Source organism: Solea senegalensis, linkage group LG4, assembly GCF_019176455.1.
Source record: "Solea senegalensis isolate Sse05_10M linkage group LG4, IFAPA_SoseM_1, whole genome shotgun sequence".
Lineage (NCBI taxonomy): Eukaryota > Metazoa > Chordata > Actinopteri > Pleuronectiformes > Soleidae > Solea > Solea senegalensis.
Genome location: NC_058024.1, coordinates 10676134 through 10701470, shown reverse-complemented (window position 1 = coordinate 10701470; position 25337 = coordinate 10676134). Strand labels below are relative to the sequence as shown.

Below are 25337 nucleotides of genomic sequence, written 5' to 3'. Positions count from 1 at the left end.
GGTGAGCTGAGTGAGCCGTCTGTGCACCGAGGCAATAATCTTTGTGTATAAAAGGCCTTAGCTGAGACTAATTATTTGGTGAGATCACCATAAGCTTGTCACAATCTCCCTGTCCTGTGGTCTCATGGCTGAGTAATTTCACTGATAGAATCTTAACCCCTGTTTTCACAAGCGCTTTTATTTACCCTATTAATTGCATTGACATGCAAACAGGTCTCCTTCTTGCAGTCATGCTACCAATCAACCATTTCAGGCTCACTAAGTAGTCATGAACAGCCTGGTTTAGAGCCCTGAATTCAGAATGTGAACTGTGATTATGCACGTTGGTTACATGTGCAACTCATTCATCTGTAAGTTAGTGGACTGAATTTCAGCATTTTAGGTTAAGGCTCCCGCTGCTGCCATCTAACTAACTCACACTTATTTCAACTGTTAGTAGTGGTAGTAGTTTTTATGTTTTTGTCTTTTGGGGTGTTTTTTTTGGCAGTTCCATAATGTTGCCTTCTTTTTGGTCTTCCCCTTCTTCCATTTTTCTTGACCCTTCTCTTTATTTAGTTCATCTAAACTGTTTTTCTGCCATTGAAAATGAATGGAAACAAACATGACCCCTTTTTAGAAAGGGAGCTAACATGATTTCACTCTTATTTGGATTGTGACAACTTTGGTCATTTGATTGGTTGTGGTGTTTTTTCTGCAGTTGGCATCCATGGTGTTGCATTACTGCATTCAGTATTTTTCCTTGTTGAAAATGAATGGCGACGGACACGAACCCTTTCGTTTGCATGGTGAATTTTTATCAGTAGTCGTGGCGTGTTGGCATCTGTAAATTTGCCCAGACATTTAAACACATTTCCAGTAACTCACTGGTTCAATTCCTCACAACTCTAAACTCATATAAACTCATATACTAAAAGAGTTTTATGTTCTTTGTAAAAACTGCCTATGTCTTATAGGGCATGCAATAACTGTGTGTATTGTAACACTGATGTATTCAATCAAAAACACATCCTTTAAAAGTGTTCTTGTCTCTTTTTGTTGGTCGCCCTGAAATAGTTGTTACAGTACAAAGAAAGGCAGTGCACAGATATAAAAAGATTACAACAGAGACATTTTATTATTAGACACCTGAGGCCTCGTTTGTACTTTGACACATTGTTGACGTGTTTTTCTAACTGAGTTTGCAGAGTTGACACAATTTTTGTTTAGATATTTTTAAACTGATTAGGAGTGATGTTTGAATGAAGGCCAGTGGAATTCTACTTTCAGTTTAGCCAGTTTGGAGTCATGTTTTTGATACAAGATTCAAGTTTTCAGAATTGTGTATAGTTCGATTTACCTTATTTTGGATGCTTCCTTTACTGTTGCCTCCTCTCCTTTTTTTTTCTTGATCCATTTCCTTATCCTGTTTTCCAATGAGCTTTTTCTGCCATTTCTCGCCATTGAAAATGAATGGAGATGAACCTAGTTGGATTTGCATTTCGTTGAATGGCATCCACCATTTGTGTGAGATAAGAGTGATAAGAGCTAGAGAACATAGTTGAGGGTTCAGGGCCTGTTCCTCAATGCTTAATTCTTATTGCCTTCCATTTTTTTCTTAATCCTTATCTCTAGTCAGTTTTTGAAATATTCGTATTTTTCCTCCAAAATGTTCCCAATTAAAAAGGAATAGACATATTTGTGTGCGTGCCATTTTTTACGAGTGCTCCCCTATTTTTCAACGGGAGTCAGAGTGTTTGTGTAGAAAGAGAATTTCACTATTTGAGCTTGCTGCCATTAGAAGGTCCCTCCACATTCTAGACCCACACTTAGTTGAAAGCCACTGCACTTCTTTTTCATTACATATTATTTGGTTTGTGACCGTTTCCTCACAATGAAGCATTTATCAACGAGATGAAAGACAGAGCATGTCTGAACGAAACATCAAAACAAGGTTTTCAAGTGCCTTTTTGATTTTGAGGGGAAGCTTACAAATAGGCAGTGTCTACATCTGTTAACAGCCTCTGAAAGAGAACGTAAGGAAATAACAAAAAACAGGCTTTTACTTTTGGGCTCGGCTCGTTCTTGCGATTTCCACTTCACAGTGCCCGTGATAGCTGCTCCGTGACTGATGTTATTTGTCTCTTTCATCTTGTCACACAGCGGGGAGGATCAACACTGCAGAGCCCCCATCCTCACAGGCTTGATCTCACCCTAAATACACACCTGGGTTTTTTTGTGTGTGTGTTTTTTTTTGCGGAATACAAAAGTGCATTTGGCGCCGTGTTCAAAAATAATTGAAAAGAATTATCATCCTGTCCATTAAACCCATGTGAAGTGCAGATGAAAGGACTTGGCACTTGTGCTTCTCTCACCTGTGAATTATTGATACCTGCCCCTCTGCTGGCTTCCCTCAGGGTGGAGGTGGGAAACGTCTCCTTACACAATGGGCACAGCACGCAGACATGTTGTCTGGGCTGTGGCAGAGAAAGAAGAAGGCAGGAGCAAAACTGAAATGTTGTTAATAGGAAGCCTCCATCTTTTATTCACCACTGCCACACCTCAGTTGACTACGGCAGCTGCTCTTCCATTAACTTCAGGCTCTGTTCTTCTGTCTGTGAAAGGGAAGCACCTCTGAGTTCTACATCCGTACCACATTTGCTCTGCATCCAAACAAGCACTTCTGCCCAATTTCAGAAGTGATTGGTGTCTTTACTAATGGGCCTAAAAACAGATGGCAGTGTGAACAGGAAGTTGAATCTCGCCTCTGCAGTTGTTTTGTGTGTTTCAGAGCTTGTTACTTGTTAGCAACAACAATGGCGAAAAGTAAGAACAAGGACTCCATTTATCAAACCAACTACAAGGTGAAGCTGAATGCATTAAAGCTGCAGTGTGAAGCTTTTGGTGATGTTTGTTGTCGAAATGATTCTGCTTCTGTTTGGTCTTTGTGAAGAGAAACGATGCAGCATTCATTTGGAAAAAAATAAAAAGCTCTTTCAAGCAGTACAGTACAATACGATCAGACCTGGCGGAGGGAGCATTTGTGTGGATACAGCAGCAGCTTAGGGGCGGATAAGAAGTGTTTGTTCTGGGTATTTGACTCTTGGTAGGTGCTCCAGTTTCAAGCCTCATTTGCATCTGTCACCTCAGTGAGCAGGTCAGATATTTCCCTGTCAATGCGACTCAAAAATGTGATGGTGGCAAATTATGTAAACACACTTGGACACTATCCAGGATCACGTGACTCTCTCAACCGGTGCAACGGAGGGCAAGGGCTCAAGCCTTTTAAGCCTTTGGGGCGAGGTTTTCAAAATGTCACTTGCATTTCGGCCTATATTTCCACTGCAGAGTCATCCAGAGCAGAAGTTCTATGTTTGTAAACAAACACTGAGTCACATGGATGGAATCGTCCAATGAAGCCACAGTTATGGCAGATGACACAGTGAATGGCCGAAGACAGTCTTGGCTCCACAGGAGGCCCATCGAGGACTTAACACTCTATAAGAGCTATTGTGTAGCTCATGCGCGGCACCACTTGTTTGCTCTCCCACAAGCCTCATCTCACAAGATGCATGGTGCATGCGTCACATGGTGTCTATTTTGTCCCTAAGGATAAGGGGATTGTGGGTACCCGGAGCATAGTGCACAAATGCAGGTGTTTAGTTATGTTGAGGAATTGCTGCAAGGCTTGTGCTGTCTGGCTTGAACTGGGTCAGAGCTTGTTCTAGTTAAAAATAATAGCTTTTCCCATTTGTTTCCAGTCTCACTGATTATAACAGTTAATTACCTTCGCCAAGGAGGTTGTAGTTCCACCTATATGTACTTGTTTGTTTATTTGTTTACCAGCAGGATTCAGAAAAAAGGACGGAGAGGATTTTGCACCAAATATGCTGCTATATTTGGTGCAAAAGCGACTGCGGTTCATATTTTTCGGGCCAGGGAAGACACCATGAAAATTTGGAGGGGATCAAATTAAAGGGATGCAGTAATTATTCTGACATTTTTCTCCAGTCTTGTGTACAAAGACACACGCACACATCCAGATTAAATAAATGCTACGAGATGCTGGGCAGGATTGACACAATGATGAATGTGTCCAGACACCAGTTGTTGCTCTCAACGAAACTCTTGATGACTGGCTGGTGATAAAGAAACACATGTGAGGACTGGATCTAAAGGCCTTTGTCTATCAGCTGTGACAAAAGTACATTGTGCGATAAAGAAGAAATAGGTGGAGTAAGCGTCAAGTAAGATGAGCTAGTGCTCAGTTATTATTCTGAATTAAACAAAAAAGAAAAAAAAAACACAGTAGAGCCAGCACCAAAGAAAAGACGAGTAAACTTTACCACTTCACTGCTTCAGCATGGATTTTTGTCAGGTCTTACGAGCTGTCTTTGCTGTCCAGATTTATTCATTTGAATATTTTTAATGTCACACACTGTGATCGGTTATGTGTATCAGTCAGAGGCGAAACAAAACAAAAAAAAAATCTACCTCGGTCCAAAGAATAAAGGCTGGCAATATCACTCGGTGAAATGCTGTCTCACATGTGGAAAGCTCAAATTGAGCGAATACGGATTCCAAAATTACTATTACTCTGCAAATAAATCACACACACAAAAAATACATCTGCTTTGCAAAAGCTTTTACAGCAAAACAGCAGACGAGTTGTACAAAATCGTTTGCTTTCATGTGCCAAAGCATTTGCTACTTGTTCAGAACATTGAGCAATTGTGTTTATGATGTGCACAAATGAATACCTGACGTGAGAGTTACTTTGAATACAGTGATAATAATATTTCATATGGAGGTAATTAATGCCATCTTATTTCTAATGCAATTTCCAGTTATGACAGAAATAACTTGTTATCTCCAAAGTAATAGCTTAGTAATGACAATCACTGAAGGCTGCCATCAGTGTTAAAACTTCAAAAATGATAATTAACACATTCCCATTGTTCTGACCAAGCTAATACTTGATGATTATTATAGAATTCTATATAGATTATTATAGAAATAAGATGTTAATACCATAATATTGCTTCTCTACTACTACTACTACTTGTCCCTACTAAGTAAATTGCCACACTAATACCAAATTGTTATTATACTGTTGTGTAAGAGTGTTGAAATATAAAAGCAGCTGAAAAATCGGAAACATTTTTCTGTATTATATTTTTTATGCGACAGAAAAATCTCTATCTATAAAATATAGAGAGAGAGATATCAATTTGTGCTGTCAACATTAATCCATCAGGTGCAGGTCTATGTAAAATCTGGCTTGACTTTGACTGAGTTGTGCTTTTCACCAAGTGCTACTCTAGTAAAAAAAGATATTATAGTTGCATATGTGGTAAAAACAACAGAAACTAATAAAACTCACAGTCATGCAACACTATTCACATTTCCCTTTAGACGATGTGATTTATCAGACAAACGTTCCTTTTCTACCCACAGCTCTGGCAATGTAATGTATTTAACATATAGCAGTTGTTTTAATTGTGCTTACTCTGCTCCGGGTTATGGTCTGTTGTAGGACTGTGGTGCCATTAAATGGGCCATTTTCCTGAAATTTATCTGCCCGCAGGTTTGATGTCATTAACTGCGGGCCATCCCACACAGCAATATCCCTTCATGTAACTGATGGCCTGTTGTTGGCTTGTTTGCATTCAGCACTTCTACTACTTTTTTTAATTTCTGCCTCACATAAAACCAAGAAGTCTGCACTCAGCAGCACCATGTGGTTTCAGAAGAGAAGAAAAAAGTCCCACTAACAACAGTGAAGCATGGGGAAAACACAACGCTGTCACTGTCACACTGTATCCAGCACATTCCTCATGCAGACCCAGTTAAATGCATCACTGGTGCAAACAAATGAGAAAACACCCTGCTCACATAACAACAGAGAAAACTGATGAACTCTTTTCTTGGCCGTGTGTCATTTCGACTCCTGCCGCCAACATCAAACTCCTCTCTCTTTGAGCTTGGACTGCATTGAGTTTTGGCCGTCAAGTAAAAAAAAGAAGAATCTGAATACAGTACAGTAGTGGCTGATTGCTATCACACGTGTCATGACCAGGCTCGCTTGCCATGCCAAATGAGTTGGAGATGAAGATTCAATGCAAACGTCATCATTTGAAAGCAAAATGACGTACTCATTTGTCAATGTCAGTGTCAACTTCATTTAACACATCCTTAGTTGACCAAAGTGCTGCACGGGCAAAGCAAATACTGGGCAGAGACAGGTAAAAACGAATCAAAATGCGAGACGAAAAAAATGTATAAATATAGAGATATATAATGTAATAAAATAAGAATGAGGCAGTGCAATAGAAAAGGCAAGTTGTCTCGTTCAGTTCAGTTGAATGTCAAGGAGAAGAGGTGGTTCACTTTCTCTTCAGGAGGGACTCTTACGTGATAAGATAAACTCTTCCACAGACTGGCAGCAGCTACTGAAAAGGCTCGATCACCTCTGGTTTTACACTTTGTTGTAGGAACATCCAACTGGTTTGAGGATCTTGTGACAGAAGTTTGGAGATAAATACATTGGTGTCAGCCCATTTAAAACCTTAAAAGCAAGCAATGAAATCTTAAAATCAATCCTGAACTGGACAGGAAGGGAGGACAAAACTATTATAACATGGTCACTCTTTCTTTTTCCAGTCAGAAGACGGAGCTGCTGCGTTGTGATATAATTGTAGCCGACGAAAAGATGATCCACATGTGTTCAACAAAGAGGATAGTATGGAGCCCAATCCTCAAGAAACTTGGTAGTTCACCCCAAAATGAAAACTGACTCGTTATCCTCATCATTATGTCAGTGTCAGAGTAGGTGAACTTTCTGAGCCTTTTTGTTCTCCTAAACAGAAAGGACATGTATTTGTATTTGCCTCCTAAGCAGAAAAGTGAAATCTGATCTCACGTGGTCACAGTCGTACTTATTTTTTTTAATTAAGTACATTAAGTAGAATTAAGTGATTGTCTCTCATCTCTCATGACAGATGTTAATGCCAGGTCTAAATGGAGCCATTAGCAAATAGTTACCTATAGTATTCATACCAGCTACAGAAATGGAGCATTGCCTGTCACATTATTTACTTGAAGTACTCTTATGTCCTTTCATTGCTAATAAAGGGGAGGGATATATGCATATTTAACTGCTATATGCTTCACATGTCCATGCATTAACTTTGCCTAACTTGTTCTTTAGTGGTGGGCAGGTAGTGAACAGTGGGTTTATGAGGCCATTTTGCTTTAAACAGTGGTTCACTTTCTCTGCAAACGACACTGATGAGAGCAGTGAATGTGAAGCAGTGTAGTAAAGTCTCTGTCTGGGCCTTAAAAGCAACACAATGAGCTGAACGATGCTAAAATTGTTTAGAGCTGAGGAGAAATGTAGAGTTGGGTGATTATTATCTGTTGGTTTATCACTACAAACACCCAGCATCACCACCACCACCACCACCTCACCGTGATTCAGTGTTGATCTGAAAAACCATTGGTGCAGTTTGGAGTGTTTGTGCACAGACATGCATATGTCTGCAATAACACTTAATTGCTTGTGTTAATGTGTGTGTAAATAAAGAAGTGCAATTAAAGGAAATAATCTCTCTGTCCTTTAGTTAATTCTTTGCCTGAATCTGTAAAACCCTCTCAGCCATGAAACTGCTCACTCTGACTCCTTTGACTCTCGGGTGAACTCATCCATAGGTGAACACAGCAATTTAGCAGCCACACATCATTCTCTCTCCTCACACTCTGGCTGACGCTATTTCATATTTACAGTGTGCGGATTCAGCAGAGCATTTCAGATAATTAAAATTCAGCAAACTTTGATGTGCAGGTCCACCCTTGATTTCCCACCGTACTGTGGTCTCAAGGGCACCATTCTCACTTTTGCTTGTTATTTAGGAAATGTCAAGTTTTGCGAAGGCCTTGTGACCTTTTTTGAAGCACTTGTGGCCGTCGCACAAAGGGCAGGAATCCACTGTTGTCCTGGATATCTTGGATTGTGCTGAATTAATCATCCCTGAAAATACAATCCTATTTCTCAGTGTTCTCATGTGCAAAAATGCATAACTTAATTAGACAAGCTGAAGAAGTGTACTCTCCTTTCAAGAAGTCGTACTTTTCACAGCACTTGTTACCAACTTTTTAAGCCTATTTCACACCATTAATATAACTTTTTTTTTTTTTTTTTTTCTTCTTGGTTACAGGGTCTCAATTTTGGACAACGGGAACCTTCGGATATGGAATGCAACCAAATCCGATGCAGGGCTCTACACCTGTGTGGCAAGGAACCAGTTTGGTGTGGCAAGCAGCACGGGAAGTGTCACAGTTAAAGGTACTTTGATTTATACTCTCCGTGTTCCGTGTCCACAGGGAGACCCTTTGCATTTCCACACGTGCATATTCCACAGTGTCATTCATACTAACGACGTCCGTGTCAGTCCAGAGTTCTGCTCATACGTACTCGATCTCACATTCCATTCCAGTCGCCATCCTGCCCACACACTGCGGTGCAAAGTCACGCCAGATCAGGGTTTTTCATTCCAAACCGTACTGATGATAACGTTAGCTTACATCCTTTTCTCGAAGTTGTTGGAAACTCTCAGCGTTGAGAAAAGGTTCCAGTGTTCTCGTGATCATCTGGACTGGAGTTCCCATTTCTGCTCCGGCGCTGTGACTTATTGTATTTCATTAAAAATGAATGTGAACTGGGGTCTAAATCGTTGCGGACTGAGTGGCTTTATTCTGTGGACACTGCTGTTTTCTGTCCTCGTTCCACAGGGGAATAATGTTCTCACCTCCTGCCTGGTGTATTTGCTGACACACTCGGTGAACTATACCCTCACTGTGACCCCCCACCCACCCCCCACCCCTTGTTCACATGGTGTTATTGTTAGTTATTATGCCTTGATCTGCTTTGTTGGCTGGCTTGTGTAGATTTATAGAATTATGAACCTCACAGTATTTTCGTCCTTAGGGAGAAAAGTTCATGCCTAATGATTTAAAAGGTTAAGTATAGATTCACATTTTGAACAGATTGTTAGAGGCATCATATCGAAATCTGTTTGACAAATACAATCAGCTGCTTTTGCACTTTCTCAGTTTCACTTCAAGGTGCATGTTCTGAGATGTTCTGAGATGTTAAGTCAAACCCTGTGGGCAAGATCTGGCTGTGCAAATTTACTCGGCATTCGTTTTCATCTGCCGAGGAGAGAATACAGTTCAATATAACCACATGTGACCATGCAGAACAAAATGAGTTTGTGCTGGTGTGAATGTTTCACCTTGTAAGGAATTAACAGCACAGGCCATAAAAGTCCTTCCAACGCTGTGTGCTCTCCTCCACTCACTGAGGTCAAATTATTTTTTTTATTAAAGTTCTTCTTCTTCTTCTTCTTCCCTTGCTTTTTTCCTAATAACTTTCATCCACTTAATTGTCTTTCTTCTACAAAGTAGCGACCTGTAAAATCCCTCGAAATGCCATGTCAACAGAAATGCTAAAATATCTTCTTTCTTTTTTTTTACTTTTTAAAGAGGTTGCTATAGAAACCTGGATTAATTGACTTTCATTTAAACCAGCAGGTTTGAAAACAAATGTCGATAAATGTCAATGTGAAAAACGGCAAGATAAATCTTCACGGCCTCTTCTATCAGTAAGCACATCACATAATGGAAATTTAAAAGAAGAAAAGAATAGAAATAGAGGCTCCTGTAAATCACTATCAAGTCATATTTCCTTTTGCTGTTGAATTATAAAAGGCATATTCCATATATTATGAATGCTTGAAAGTCAGCAGCAGTCAAGAATGTGTGGGAGCTCAAAGTGAACCTCGGCGCTGATTTATGCTGCATCCCTGCTCTACCTGCCATTGACAACTCCGGCTTTGCACAAAGACAATCATTAACCTTTGTATTTTTTGCACACGTGTTCATTTTAAGTGCACAGTTCAAATACAAGGCCTAATGAATGAAACACAGGATCACTCTCGCCCCTCCTTTTATCCATTTGTCACACACTGTGAAGTGAAAATGGGACAGAACACACACACACACACACACACACACACACACACACTCACAGAAACTCCTCGGCCAATCAGCATGAGCGGAAGTCCGGTGAAACCTGCAGCTCTCGCTGTGGGGTCAGGCTGATGGCCTGTATGTGATTTTCCAATCAAGCGGCAAGGAAACACACCCTCATATGTCCTCTCAGCAGAAATAGATGGTGCGGTTATCCACTTATTATTCTTGTGAAAGAGAATATGGGTTTTATTTGACACCCTCTCTCTTCCTCACACTCTCTACCTCTCTCTCTTTCTATCTCCCTCGCCTCCTTTCCATCATCATAACTTAAAGCTGACGTACAAATGTTCCTGCATATGATCTTGTGCCTTTTTGTCACAGTCGATTCAGTGTGGAAAATGGGACAGAGGGTAATTTACATTACAGTGTCTCATTGCGGATTGAGGGAGCCTGTTTAGCGGGAAGAAATGTGTGTGTTGCACAAGCCGCCGCATATGGAAGATGACAGTAGTTTATTCAAATTGACTTTGGGGATATGAACGCTGAAAAATACCTGTCAGAAAGCATTCGATGTCTCCCACCCTGAAAGAGCCGCCTAGCAAACAGCGGAGGAGCAGTCACAACAGATGAGCCCCGATAATGTCTCCATTATGCCAACACTGGGGGGATATTAGCAAATTAATTGCACTTGATTGTAGACGTGCTCCTTGAATTTTGATTACGCTGGAGATGAGCCCGAGCAATTAGGGGTGCCTGTGATCATTACGGATGGTCAGCCAACTCAAAACTTCTGACATTACAGCACTTGTTTTTGTAAATTCATCATGGCGCATTGCTACAACCCTCTAACTTTAAAACATGAGAAAGGAGAGTTTTGGCTAAGGCTACATCCATACCACTACGCTTTAGGTACGTTGGGCATGCACATGTACATTTCGAGCACTACTCGGCTTGAATGGCTCGACTCTACTCTACGTCGTTTTCCATTGAGTGCCCCCTCAATGTGGGCGGCGTCTTCATAGCACAGCTGCACGAAACTGCCATGACGTCATTGTATACACGACACAAACGCGCAAACTAGTGACGAACAAAGCAGTTCTTCTTGGTGTACTGAATTGTTAGAATTAGTAAAGATTAGTTCAGTAATTCCTGCATGACCGGAGCACAGACTCCATCTGACACAGTCACGGGACTAAAATACGGCTGAACGGGTTGTGATTGGGTTCACAGATATTGAGATTTTAGAAATGTCTTTGGTAAATTTCGGTGATTAAGACATGTTTTAAGGATTTTGTAAGTGTGTTTTAACTGATCTACAGTTCAGCATTGTTCAGTTTGATTCCTGTGTCATGACTCTTCCAGTCTGCTGATGTCACATTTTAGTATCGCCTCAGCTCGCTTGGAACCTCGTCAGAGCAAGTACTAAAGATTTTTTTTCCCTAATGGAAAAGCAAAATAAACCAAGTAGAGTTGTACTAGTACTACTAACAACAATGGTGAAAAGTGAAAGCAGGGACTTGTTTTATCAGACAGACAATGAGGGGAAACTAAAGGTGTTAACAGTGCCTTTCGTTCACCGCTGATAGTTGAGTGAATGCCGCTAACTGCGTCATCGCTTTCAAAGATCTTTATTTTTGCCTGTCTATACTAAAACACAGCCCAGTAGTTTCCAAACTAAAACCTATGCATTTTTATGGATGACAGGCTTATCTGGAGCAGAATTTATGCATTTTTAATCTAAAACGGAGTAATGCAGATGTCGCTGAAGAGGCTGTTGAACCATTGTGTTTCCCTTTGCGTTTAAGGCATTTGACAGTTTTTATCCATGCCTCAATAGCAGCATAACTCCAGAGATGACAGTTCCTTTGCCACCCCCCTCTTTGGTTCCAGACTGAAATATTTCAGCAACTATCGCACAGACTGCCATGACATTTTGTTCAGACATTAATGATCCCCACAGGACAGATTGTAATAACTTGGATGATCCCTTAACTTTTCTACTGCCATTATTAGGTCAATTTGAAATTTGATTTATCACCACATACTAGCAAATGTAATGACATTCCCACACAAGCCTCAGATGTACTTTAAGTTCAGCACTAATTTGCAAATGGTAGCTTGCTACTGTAAGGCCCCGTCACACACACGGCTAAACCCTATTGTCAGATCAAAAATTGAGGACCAGATTATTAACAGGGGCATTGTGTTTCCATTCAATTATTTTATGTAAATGTCGAATATGTGCAAAAGAAATCCTGGATCGAAACGTGTGATATTCACATTAACTCCAGTTTTCACATTTGTGCTCGGCAGAGGTGGATTAACTTGTGTTTCACATAAAAGAAAACACGGCTTAGGCTGATGGAAACTTCTTCACTTTTGTTCCACAAAGAGATTATGAAACGGGAGGTTGATGGCTTTTAGTGTGTGGCTCGATGGCAGGTTTGAAGGTTGCTCTATAAAATCTACACGAATGATCTGCCACAACTGCCATATAACTGCTTATTGGGTTAAATCAATTTCCGAGAAAATAATATTTTGATGGAAAACTGACACCTTTTTTTGTTTTCTAATTGAACCAATTGGTTGTGTTGTTTACTCAGGTGCAACACTGTCTCTGATCGAAATATCTGCTTACTTCCTGGCGTCTCCTGGAACTGTTTTCTAATTTAATATAAAATTATGTAAACATTATACTGTCCGTGATTAAAAAGAATCAGCATGTGACAATACTGATGTTAGCCTCTTATTTATTAGTTAGTTGGCAGGGACAATGTGCAGCTTTGTAACTAGAGTTAGTTATGAGCTCATTTTCCCAGGGCAGAGACTCTGCGGGACATAAATGCAACTCATATTCACAGACAAATTTAAAACATTGCCACTGTCAACAATAATAACAATAATGATGTGTTCACACCAAACACAAATGTTCACACCACACCACAGGATGACTGTAGTGCATTTTTGTGCCTTTGCATCTCAAATGACGCGAATTCCAGAAGTCTGCGTATTTTGGCCGATGACCAGATGCTCCACAGCTGGGACAAAGCGCCTGTAGTTGGTATCACTCCAGGAAATCCTGACCGAGCCTCGATAAGTCGTCAAATTAGCTGCTCGTCATGCAAAAGTATCACTGGAAGCGGTTTTCATCCATCTGCTTCCAGTGATGGATGGAGTGGCTCAGTGATTAAGACCGGTACCCTGTGTGCGAAAGATATCATGGTCGTAAGTTTGACTCCACCCCTGGCGGATTGTACTCAATTCCATTGTAAGTCGCTTTGGATAAAATGACATGTAATAATGTAATGTAAACGGTGAAACTTTCCTAGTTGTGTCTGGATGTGGTTGTGGACCCACACCTGATGCTGGTTTTCTCAAGAGATAGAGTGCAGATAGCAACTTGTTTCGTAGAGCTCTGGGTGTCCTCACACAAAAATGATAAGTTTCTCCATTTTGAGCAGATGCTGATGTGAGGTCAGGAGAATCTCAACGCGATTCTTCGCCAAAGTTCAAAGTTTTCAACTCGAGTGCGCCAATCACACAAATCGTACCGCACAAAATTCAAAATCTGCTCACATCTGCTCACATCTGTACGTTGAGTACAAGAGTCTGTCTTTTTCTGAGTGTACAGTCGTACAGTTCATAACTAAAATGTTGGCTGCAGTCTACTGTTGAATAAAAAATGTTCTCTGCAATCCCATTTAGACTCTGTCTCAAAAGAGGTACTGGTTAATGCTTTTGGCTGTTTACTTATGCTGTTTTACATGCTGGGGGGAAAAAAACATTCATGTCTTTTACTGAAGCTCTTGGTGGTCTTTCCGGCAGCAAACCCTTTTGTCCATGTCAGAAGCCGGCGACGACGTAAAATAAATGTGATGTGTGATTCCTGACAGCCATATACAAAAATAATGAGCAGCCATCTGTCAACGATCACCAGCAGGTTGCTGCCGATGAGTGTCACTGCACGGCATGTGACTACAGTACTGAGAGAGCAACTTGTGGGTATCTGTACCTTTGATTTTGTCAGAAAATGTGTCAGAGGCGCTTGTGATGCGCTGATTAAATTGTTACCTTTGGTTTGTTGAGTTGAAAGCAAGGATGAAGTAAAAAGTTTGTCAACAACATTTTTGTTCCAAAATGACCTGAGAGATTGCTCTGAGGATTGAAGAGCTTTTGAACAACACTGAATGACAAGCCTGACGTTATACAGCCCGTTACCTTCACATGCGTGGCACTGACCTTAGCCTGATGCAATTTTGCCAGATTGTGCAGATCATTTTTAGAAAAGGCTTTTGACCTGTCAGAGAAAAAACATTTCCTTTAGAAGTTTGTGTTTGTCTTGAGCCGACATGCTGCTCGATTCAATCCCAGTTTGACCGATTTCAAGGGTGAGCCGTTTCTCTGGTGAATTTGTTTTCAAATCTCGTGGATCACGTGGACCTTTGGCTGTGCCATGCCCTCGATTCGATGCATTATTCAAACTCACATCACTCACCTTGTGCGAAAATCTATAGTGTATATACACTCAAGTACTAGTATACATGCTTACACATTACAGCTTTAGACCATTAAACCTGGGAGGTTTTGCCCGCAGGGATTCGAAGGGGGGAGGACAGAGCAGAGCATTATTCATGATGGCCGATGTTTGTGGGAAGACTGGTGAAACTGGCCGTGTGAGGCATGACAGCACATGAGCAGGGAGTCATTTGGAGACCGTTTGTGCCGTATACTTTCTGGTCAACCATATGTTATTGTTGCACAGCTTCTCAGAGTTTCCCCACTGTGAACCTGTGTCAGTAAGTCATCCTTATGGCTTCATTAGAGGTCAGCGATCCTACACTCCCTTTGCTTCTTTTTCTGTAAATAAGGGTATGTGTGTGCTGTGGCTGTTCCACTATAGGTTGCTTCAAATAATTAAAGGTCCATCCAGGATGTTCAGCTTGCCTAATCTCCATTTTCAATATGAATATAGACTGTGATTTCTGGGTATTAAGGGCCTGCAAGTTACCACTGGAAGTATTCATAGCGACATCACCTTCTGATCCTTCGATGTCTGCTCTTCTGTGAAGCAGCATTTACCAAGTAGTGGATTGTTCACCCAATAATAGAGAATGTAACCAGGTTAGTTTTACCCTTTTTTTTCTTTTTGGAAAAATGGATGGATTTTGATTACATTTTTGTGGGATGTATTTATTTATTATGTTAGAGGAATGTATTTTCACTGTGAGAAACATAATTTTGAGTCCATGAAAACTATTGTGACTCTGTATCACATAATCTGTCAGGACAGATTCAAGGACAACAAAGTGGCTTTTTTTTTTTTTTTAATACAGAATAAATCAGTGATATCCTAACTTAACTTGATTTAAATCTAACAAAAGACCCGCCTCACAAAGTCTATATCTTAACGTTTGTGCTGCTTCATTAGATAGATTAGAGTTAGATAGCCTTTTTCAGGTATAAACTGAACTGAAAATCACAGATTTTTACCAACTTTGTGTTATCACTGAGTGCTAGTGTTCAGTTCCCAGGCCGGTTCACAGAAACTGTGCCATGCTCACACACCCAGCCACACTTCAAAAATCTGAATTATCCCTTAAAACATAAACATTTAAGTTCCCCATGGCAGTACATTAGAAGGAGTTCTTTGACCTACATTTGAAATTTGAAGGCAAAACAGTTTAGTTCACTGCACATTGGTTTGACATTTTTGATTCATTAATGGTCAGTTATTGATGTTAAACACTGACATATTGGGGTCTGTGGAGAAAGAGCTCTTTGCAAATGTCCTGCCTGATAAGTAGAAACTGAAAACATGCCAATAAAGGTTTGACCTACCCCAGTAACACTCCCCGAGATGCCAACCGGGCTGTCTGAGCGCATTAGCACATGCTCCGTGTCGTTTCTGATTGACCCTCTCTGCTAAGAGAGTTGGTTACTATGCTCCTGTTTACAGTGGCAGTAGGTAACAGGGCTTCATACGAGATGGAAAGTAATCAAATTATGGTCAAGTGCCCAGCATGCCATTGTGTAACCAAGCTTGCTTGTACATATAATCTGTGACAAATGATGACAGAAGAGGGTAATAAGGGAGCGTGTTCCCACAGTCATTGTCACAGTGGATCCCTGGAGGCAGACATAGTCCAGGCAGTAAACAAAGCGAGGACTGGAGCTCATGGAAAAGGAAAAATACAAAAGGAAATAAATGTTTATAGTGTGTTTCCATCTTGCAGAGATTTGGGAGTAAATATTTTTGACAGTCAGTCTATGTACGTATTTCCTTGTAGATCCTTCCTGTCATTTCATTTTACCTACTTTCTCTCCCCATATATTTTTTTTGATGACTGTCTCATCATAAAAAAAGTCCTGCAAAAGAGACCTGATGCATTTTTTTTGTTTAAGTGAAGAGTGTTGGGGTTTTTTTTTTCCCTCATCCTTTAAATTTTTCAGGTTTTCCATTTCCTTTCCGCGCTTGTTCTACAAGGTGCAGCCGACCTTTGGAAGCTGCAGTGGCAGAGTAGACACAGACCCTTGAATACCTCCTGTGTGTTATTATGATGTTTTTTTACTGCTCCGCAATCACTAACCATTTAACCCCCAAGCAATAGAAGAGTGGGGCCTTTCAGATACACTCTCATTGTGGAAGCGACAAAAACCTATAGCCGCGGCAGCTGATAGCTGTCTGGTGTGATATCAGAGAAACGACTATATAAATCACATCAGGAGTGTATTTTGGTGAGAGAGAGAGAAAGACGGCCAATGCAATGAAGCATCGAATTCACTCTGGATGAAGACTGCACTGCGGGCACTTTCTACATGAATGTATGCCTGTCCAGAAATCATTTGCCATGGTTAATTTAGTCTGTGTGCTCAGAGAGGAAATTTCAACCGAGTAATCACAGCACCCCCAAGAGGGAGCCAGGTGTTGTACACCCACAGAACAAAGCCTCTACCTCTCATTCCGCCTCCTCTCATGTCCTTCCACCCGCCTTTCCTCCACATGCTCACACACAAGTGCAGATAAGGGACGTGCTGCTTTATTCCCATGTGATGCTATTGTAATGTGCTGCAGGCTTCAAAAGTGCTCACTGCTGTTTACTGTTTTCCTGGCAGTGCATTTTGGGAATTTTGCACCAATCGGGGGAATTGGAGTTCCAGGCTAAAGACAGAGCTGACAGTGTGACACATGAAGGCTTCTCAGGATGCAGGAGAGACACGTCTTTTAGTCCCCGCGGAGACAGGCTCAGGCCGAAACTAATACCAGTTATTGTAGCTGTGCACCCTAGTTTGCTGTGTGCTCTGTCGCGTATATCCTTCTATTAACGGAGTCTGACATATCCATAAGGATGATGGAAGGGCTCGGCTTTTTCTGCGGAGCCATTTCCTGTACTGAATTATAATGTCTGGGCAAAAAAAATGGGGGTAGCTGAGCACAGTGTGTTTGATCAAATGTGTGTGGATGTGCGTTTCAGAGCCGACCATCATCACCACCCTGCCGTCCACCCTGGACGTCTCTGTGGGGGAGAGCGTGGTCCTGCCCTGTCAGGTGAGCCACGACCCATCGCTGGAGCTCAAGTTCACCTGGTTCTTCAACGAGCAGCTCATCCACTTTGGCAGCCATGGTGGATTTTTTGAAAAAGTGGGAGGAGTAAGTGCATAATCCCTCATGGTTTCTGAGAATGTGTGAGAACTGTGCAGGTTTTAACACTGACGACTGCATGCATACGGACATTTGCACTATTGACTTTGAGCAACTTGCTGTAAAACTGTGAAGGCGTTTATTTGTATGTGAGAATGAAATGAGCTTAGTTCAAACATAATAATACATTTGATACCTGACATGTTACCACTACATTACGCTCCCCCACAACAATATAGGCTGCAAATGTAATGCAGTATAGTGACCAATATAGAATTTTCATCGATTCATATATGATATATATTTGTATATGTATATGTTTAAAACATATATGAACATACAGTATATATATAACTTAGGTCTAAGGTCCCCAATAAATGAACCCTGCATGAGCATTAAAATAAAATACACTCCCTGATTTAGCATTAGTACAAAAACTCATTAAAAAAAAAATCAACATCCTTTGTTTGGTGGTGCAAAATGGTCATGGTTGAAAATACTTTAAAGCATTTATGCACTTATGCAAACACACAGTATGTACAGAGGCTGTAAGTGCAATATAGAGTGTCTTATATCCTTTTTGTCAGCATAACCTAGGCAACGTGATGTTTTTCATTTTCACTATTTTCAGCAAAAAGTACTCATAAGGTTTAAAATCTGATTGAATTTGTGAAATTTGGACGTACGTCACAGTTCAAAGTTCACATGGCTTGTTTTTATGAACAAAAAGAAAAGAAAAAATGAATCATAACTTTGACTCAACAACACATATCTGTGACCGAAAACACACACCCCCAGGATGACCATATAAGGAGTTGTGTATTATTCCCACGGCAGTTTACCCTGGGTGCACCTGCAGTACAGATCCATGCCGTGTGAGCACTAAGTGTTAAAGCATTAATGCAACATGTCTATGTCACACTGATCTAAAAATATCCTCATCGTGACAGTTAAGCAGCCACAAACATAATAACAGTCATTCTTCCCAGTTTCTACACAACATCCTCCACCACCACATCAAGAATGTAGATACTACGATTAATTAATCACTCTGAGCTAACAAGGTTTTCCTCTGGGAAAACCTGGCCATTTTTACACATTAGTTCTGAGATTTCTGCTACACCTCCTATTGATTTCCCTCCGAGTTCTCAGTCAGTACAGGTTGTTGTTGTTGCGGAACGTGTTGTCATTCACAAACCCCTGAGGCGCTTTTCGCATCAACATTCTTCAGATGACCTGTAATATACACTAAGTAATTAAAAAAAGCAAGGCTCATTCTTGTGTTTGCACTGTCGAACACTCATTTTTATCAGCGCCACTCTGCTTCTTCAAACTTTGATTTATTTTGCAGCCCCCTCCAGAGGTTTTTATTGAGTAAAGGTCAAGAGGTGACTCTGAAGATTCATTGATACGTCAGGATTATACTTCTTTCTTTAGCAGGGTCATAATAAATTCAGCCGCAGTGCAGAGGGAATGTGTGTATCCTGTGTAATATTTATGGCCAGAAAATTGCTGCCTGTGGTTTATTTTAAAATGAAATTTACATACTCACCCTGCAACTGGTCTCGGTCAGAATACTGTATACTGTAAGAAAAAAATGGTTTGCATCTTACACCTCGGGTTGTAGTGATCCTAGAATTTCAAACCCGATTCCCGATACTTGAGAGCGAATTGCAAACTCTATTTGGCTTTTATACACTTTAAGTTGAATTGATTAATTGACCTACTTCATATTTACCCAACATGCACCTCATCATGAGATACCCAGGCTTGTTTTTTACTCAAGAGAAATTCAACAACAACTGCCGATGAGCAGAGTGAGAGGGGGAAAAAAACTGAGGTGTCCTTCCTGGTTCTTTTTTTTTTTTTACGATGTAGGTGTTTCTTGTACCGTAATTTACATTCTCATCCTCCAAATGAATTGCTGTACATCTACACTCACATTGATTAAGCTAGAAGCCACTCCACAGAATTCTTACTGCCACTGTGCCACAGCTTTCCGCCAAGTCCAATTTATTACAAAACCTGCTGTGCTGTACTCTCACAGAATTATAATGTGGGAGTGGGAATTGCAATTATAGACAGGAATAAAAGGATTTTTATTTTTTTATTTTAAAGTACCTTACATTAGGCTGTGAAACACCTCGACACAATCAAAATGAAACGCTTTCATCAAGTACATTTGTGTACTTGTCTCTGAACTTTTAAGTGACAAAAAAGAAAGTGAGACATGTCTGTGTTTGCTTTAGGACATGGAAGAAAATGCTACACAGGGAAATATAGATTTACTTCTTTTTTTATGAAACAAAAATACATATACAGGAAAATAAGCTTTCTGTTCAGCTCTTTTTATTCCCATGTGGCTGGAAAATCACTATTGTTCTTGAATTACAATAGCTGGAGGCTTAACCATGTTGCTTATGGAATTGTGTGTGTGTGTGTGTGTGTGACTGTGTGTGTGGTGAATGACAGCAGCATTCGGCAGGAGACATTATGATTAGAAACGTCCAGCTGAGGCATGCTGGGAAGTACACGTGTGCCGTGCAAACCAAGGTGGACAGTATTTCCATCGCTGTTGACCTGGTCGTCAGAGGTGAGTTCCATATTATAAAGTTTCAGTTTAAAAATCAGCACATCTGTACGTATTTAAGCTTTTAGCTTATCACTCATGGACTGTTTCCCTGTAATGTTCATTACAGCTGCTTTAGCAGAAATATAGAAATATAATGCAAAAAGATTTTATTTTTTTTTTCTATTCTAACCTTAATGGAAATTTAATGTCTAATTAGACCAAATAGCTCCCATAGGTTTCACAATGAACTGTCTACATTAGCCGCAGGTGCTAAAACCATCCTCACCATATTTCCATGTCCTTCTGATTTACATACCCTCCACCTCCCGCCTCTTTCTTCTCGCTCCTCCACCTGTCTCTCTATCTCTCCCTCCCCTTTCCCTTTGCCTGGCTGTGCCATCTATCAGGTCCCCCGGGGCCTCCCACCAGCATCCATGTAGAAGAAATCAGCGATACCACAGCCTCTCTGTCCTGGAGGCCTGGTCCTGATAATCACAGTCCAATTACGGCATATACCATCCAGGCCAGGACACCATTTTCCCTCGGGTGGCAGGCTGTCACCACAGGTAAGCTCTCTTCAACCAGCCGTAGCCTCCTCCAATCACATGGAAGGAGCCACTCTACTTCTTCTTTTCCTTCTTCTTCTGCCTCGCCTGTGAGAATATAGGAGAGGTCATTTTTACCCCAGCACCAAATGCTGTGCAATTGTGATAGTGTGACCACTGACCGCCATTTCATTGGACTCCTGGGATTCCTGAAATGTGGATCCCGTCCTGATGATTAATTTTTCCCGTAATTTGATAGTGTTGTTAAAACGATAGCATCTGTGTTATTTTCCCCCCCCTCATCCTCTTTAATGTGGCCATTAGCATTTATGAATGATTGGTATAATGTGCTTTTTTTCAGGCACTGTATTCCCTGTTCTATTAATATTTTTTGTGAATTATGGACAGTTTGATGTGAGATAGTTTTTCCTGGTCTCATTGATTTCCTATGTAACAGGATGACAGTGTGACCTTGTAGGTTTAATAGAACTCCTGCTTCAAAGAAAGAACTAGTCTCTGTCTTTGATGAATTACTTGAAATAGTCTGTGTTTGCAAAACAGACATTTTATTTTCTATTTTATTAAAAGAAAAAGAAAACAATAGATATCACTGGTGTCTAGATCTTGTGTTGCCCAGCAACATACCCATGCTTCCTTGTCCAAATCAACAAATTCTGAGAGGGAGCACAGCAACGTCATGCTGGTGAAGTAAGGTGGCTACAACAGGTTGAAGTATGGCTGAAAATGCTCAGAAGCCCCCACAGAAATGTGAATTCTACTGCTTAAAAAAACCTGGACAATTACTTCTTGTACACACACAAACGCTCCCTCCGTCAGGTCTAATAACAATGCTTGATTATCAAAAGATATGCAGATACTGCAGTTTTAAAACCCGAAGATTGTTGAAATGAAAACCGGTGTGTCATTTGTGACATCATGAAAGAGGTGTCCAAAGCCCCGCCCTTGTTTTTAAAGTTTTGTTGTCGTTGTCGTTTGAATTTGAATGTGAATGTGAATGTGCACTGTGCGTCCTTGTGAGGGTATACACCTGTGCCATGTACCTGTGGTGGAGTCTGAGTTTTCTTGTCAGCCTGGAGGACAGTCTGCCGCTGATTCACAGCCTACACACACACACACACAGGTGGGGGGGGGAGTTTTCTGCATACTGAAGGGGGCACTGTGTTTTTTTATGCCAGTTCCTGAGGTGGTGGGGGGCAACCGGCTGACAGCTACAGTAATAGACCTGAGCCCTTGGGTGGAGTATGAGTTTCGAGTTCTGGCAAGCAACACCGTTGGGACCGGCGAGCCCAGCAAGCCATCCAAACAAGCAAGGACAAAAGGAACCTGTATGTACTGCATGAGCAGAAAAAAATCATTCCTTATGCTTCTTGCAAATTGTCATTCTGTTAATTTGTTCTTTCCTTTCAGGACAAACATGATTTACAAATTGCCTTTTATTATTTTGTCAATAAATGAAGTCGTAGCCATTTTCAGGGAGTACGCTCAAGTTGACAAGACTGATACCATTCTTTATGGTGCTTTTCCATTTTATAGTTTGAGCATAGCACAGCACCAATGCGATACAAGAGACAAGCAAAGCAGTTGTTTTCAGTGTACTGAATCATTAGATTAGTTCAGTACTTCCTGCAGCATCCTGGAGCACAGACTCCGTCTGCCACAGTCAATGAAATAAAATACGGCTGAACAGGTTGTAATTCGGCTCACGATCGCCATGTTTCAGCAGTGCTGTCGCTAAATACACCTCCTCTGTTAAATATTGAGATTTCTGATCTAACATGTTCTTATGTACAACACACACACAGAAACATTTACATTTTAACTGTAGGAAAATAGAATAAATATTACCTGTAATAATAAACAGGAACAGGAACAGGAAACTGAACAACACCCACATCTGAGATGAGGGTAAGGTCGAAGAGCTCTATGAAGCAAAATCGCGTGTGCTACAAAAGCGGTTGAAAGTCTTGTTGTTGTTTTATTTGTGACTTTTTAAGCAATAATTGGTGAACTCGCGGACTCATTTCCCTTCCTGTGACAACTTCAAAATTAAAGTCAAGCTGTGTCTCGTCAGTGAAATGATTTTAATGTGAGGAGGAACTAGGAACAGTAGGAGCTGAAACATTTTGTAATTTGGGACTGAAAATTGCAGTGATTCAATATTTAAATAGTGATTTACATATTGTAATTGTTGACTGATCAGAGTAAGAGTGAAGTTTACTGTCTTAGTTTATCGTCAAGTTTATTTTATTGCTTGAGGTATAAAAGAGAGAGAGCGTATTGTTTGTTGGCCTCAGCCTCCCACTGCACTCCATGATAACCATCGGTTTGTTATGGAGAAGGTGGCTGGAATCCAGACGGTCACAATATACACTGTCCTTTGTCTTGTTTGTCTGTCCAGTCATTTTTCCACAAACCTCTTGTTATTTTATCAATCTTTGCCTCAGTGTTTCCTCCCAATTTAATGCCCTATTCCACACAATATATATCACCGACATAAACAACCATTTTCACAACACCAGAATTCATATTAAAAGAGATAACTTTAAAAAAAGAAAAAGAAAACAGCTTTTCATTGAAGACTGCACTATTTACAGTGTTTTATTCTACCCACCTCTATGCCTTTGTGGCATCAGCCACTGATTTTTGTGTGTCTGTGTGTCTAAAATCAATTTGTCCGTTCTAAAATCAGTCAAGCTGCTGTGTGCAATTGGCAACACGAGTGCCTAAGATTCATTATGCCGCCTGTTGTTCATTTTTGGCGGCCATTTTGTTTTCCTTTGGGCCAGATTAATCAGGTCAGTGGGTTGGATCTGGCTCTGGGAACATATGTTAGAGCCATTTGCTAAATAGTTGTGAGTATAATTGTTGATTAATTTGATTTGCTGAGCATAAAAACCTCTGCTGCTACATTGCAGCTTTATGCTCAGACTATATCCAGCCTTGGCTTTGAATCGGTTGGCTTTCTCTGTGTGCTAGTAGGTTTTGGACATAGATTTGCTTATGCCATAGCATGAAAATTGGAGTAAAACAGCTGGCCTGGCTAACAGTCAGCTTCATATTTCTTGCAGAGACATTAGAATGGTCTCAGTTTATCAGAAATCGTAACTCAAAGGCAAAAATTCCCAAAGGAATTATAAAAGGACCATAATTACAGGTGCTATAATTATCTATCTATCTTTGAAAGGCAGCAGCTCACAGCCTTCAGCGAGACAGGCTACATTCTCTCTTTGTGTCCTGATTTTTTTTTGACATCTCTCAGCCAGTTTGCTGACATCTCACAGGATTTCTGGCTGCTGAGGTTCGGACATGTTGTCTCTGTCATTGGGGAGTAGCCACATGGCAAGCGATCACATGCTCTCTCAGTGTTGTATGTCAATTAAGCCAACGGAGCTAAGCCGATCTGTCTTCTCTCTCCAGCTCCGAAGGTCACACCGGCCAATGTGAGCGGAGGCGGTGGCAGTCGCTCCGAATTAGTCATCACATGGGAGGTAAGAGAGCTCACTCACGACTCCCTCACCCATTGAGGGAGGAAGACATCATTATTCTCCATGGATCCAGGCCCCTGTTTCATTAATAACAGCTGAATGGCCTAATGTATGGCATTTAATTTTTAAGAACAGAGAGGCAATAACTGCTGCTGTCACCCCGGGGGAGAGAAAAATGTTTTTGAGGTTTCGATAAGATAATTAAACTCAATGGCTCCTTCGAAGTCCTAGTTTTTTTTTTTTAGTTCTTTCTTGTTGTTGTTCTTTCTTTCTTTCTTTCTTTCTTTCTTTCTTTCTTTTCATTCCTGCATTATCTCTACAACTCTGCAGGTTTCTATTTATTCAGGCTGCTGCAAAATCATCAGTCCCTGCTGTGAGATGTTCCCAGAGAATCACTGTTGATATTTCAATATGCAGGAGTTTAATTAAAGTCTAACTTTTGCCAAACAAAGGGGCTTTTTTTTGGTTCTGAGCCCTGAAAAATCCTCAGGCATTTTTCTTTTGTACATAAAAAGCGGGGGTAGAGTGTAACATTCATTCACCAAACGGTAAACTGTAAGCAGATTAGGGCTGTCACTTTTTCCAAAAATCAAATTAATATTATGTGACATCTGTCAAAAACATCATAGTATATATAGTATGTCGTCCAAAATCACTCAAAAAAGTCATAGTATAGTATGTCGTCCAAAATCCCTCAAAAACGTCATGGTATAGTATGTCTTCCAAAATCACTGAAAAAAGTCATAGTATAGTATGTCGTCCAAAATTAGACAAAAAAGACATAGCATAGTATGTCCTCCAATATCAGAGTATAATCCTTAGTGAAGTGGCTCAAGACAAGTGGAGGATGCGGGCATCGATCCCGCTACCTCTCACTTGCTAAGCGAGCGCTCTACCATTTAAGCTAATCCCCCTGCTCCATTGTTAATTTAAACTCAAATGTAAAGACACGACATGAGACAGTCATCAACAAAACGCAATTCAGTCATATTTTCTAAACTAAATATATTTTTGTAAAAACATCATAGTATAGCATGTCGTCCAAAATTAGACAAAAAAGTCATAGT

At 40.6% G+C, this 25337-nt stretch overlaps 1 protein-coding gene and 1 non-coding gene across 3 annotated transcripts in view; one reads left to right on the top strand and one right to left on the bottom strand.

Annotated features, from left to right (window-relative positions):
- LOC122768736 (contactin-4-like) overlaps nt 1-24519 on the top strand; it is a 178221-nt gene extending 153702 nt beyond the window's left edge. Inside the window, exons 12-17 of one of the 2 annotated variants that reach the window (XM_044024934.1) lie at nt 8193-8320; nt 17481-17656; nt 20123-20240; nt 20627-20785; nt 21961-22110; nt 24203-24519. In XM_044024934.1, coding sequence (XP_043880869.1) covers nt 8193-8320; nt 17481-17656; nt 20123-20240; nt 20627-20785; nt 21961-22110; nt 24203-24309 — 838 coding nt within the window. In that variant the 3' untranslated portion in view covers nt 24310-24519. Of the gene's footprint in view, nt 1-8192; nt 8321-17480; nt 17657-20119; nt 20241-20626; nt 20786-21960; nt 22111-24202 lie in introns of both variants that reach the window. The other variant, XM_044024933.1, reaches the window with a different exon arrangement.
- A 592-nt stretch (nt 24520-25111) lies between these two features.
- Nucleotides 25112-25184, bottom strand: trnaa-agc. Its single transcript has one exon. It is a non-coding gene; the product is annotated as a tRNA-Ala (tRNA).
- Between the last annotated feature and the right edge of the window lie 153 nt (nt 25185-25337).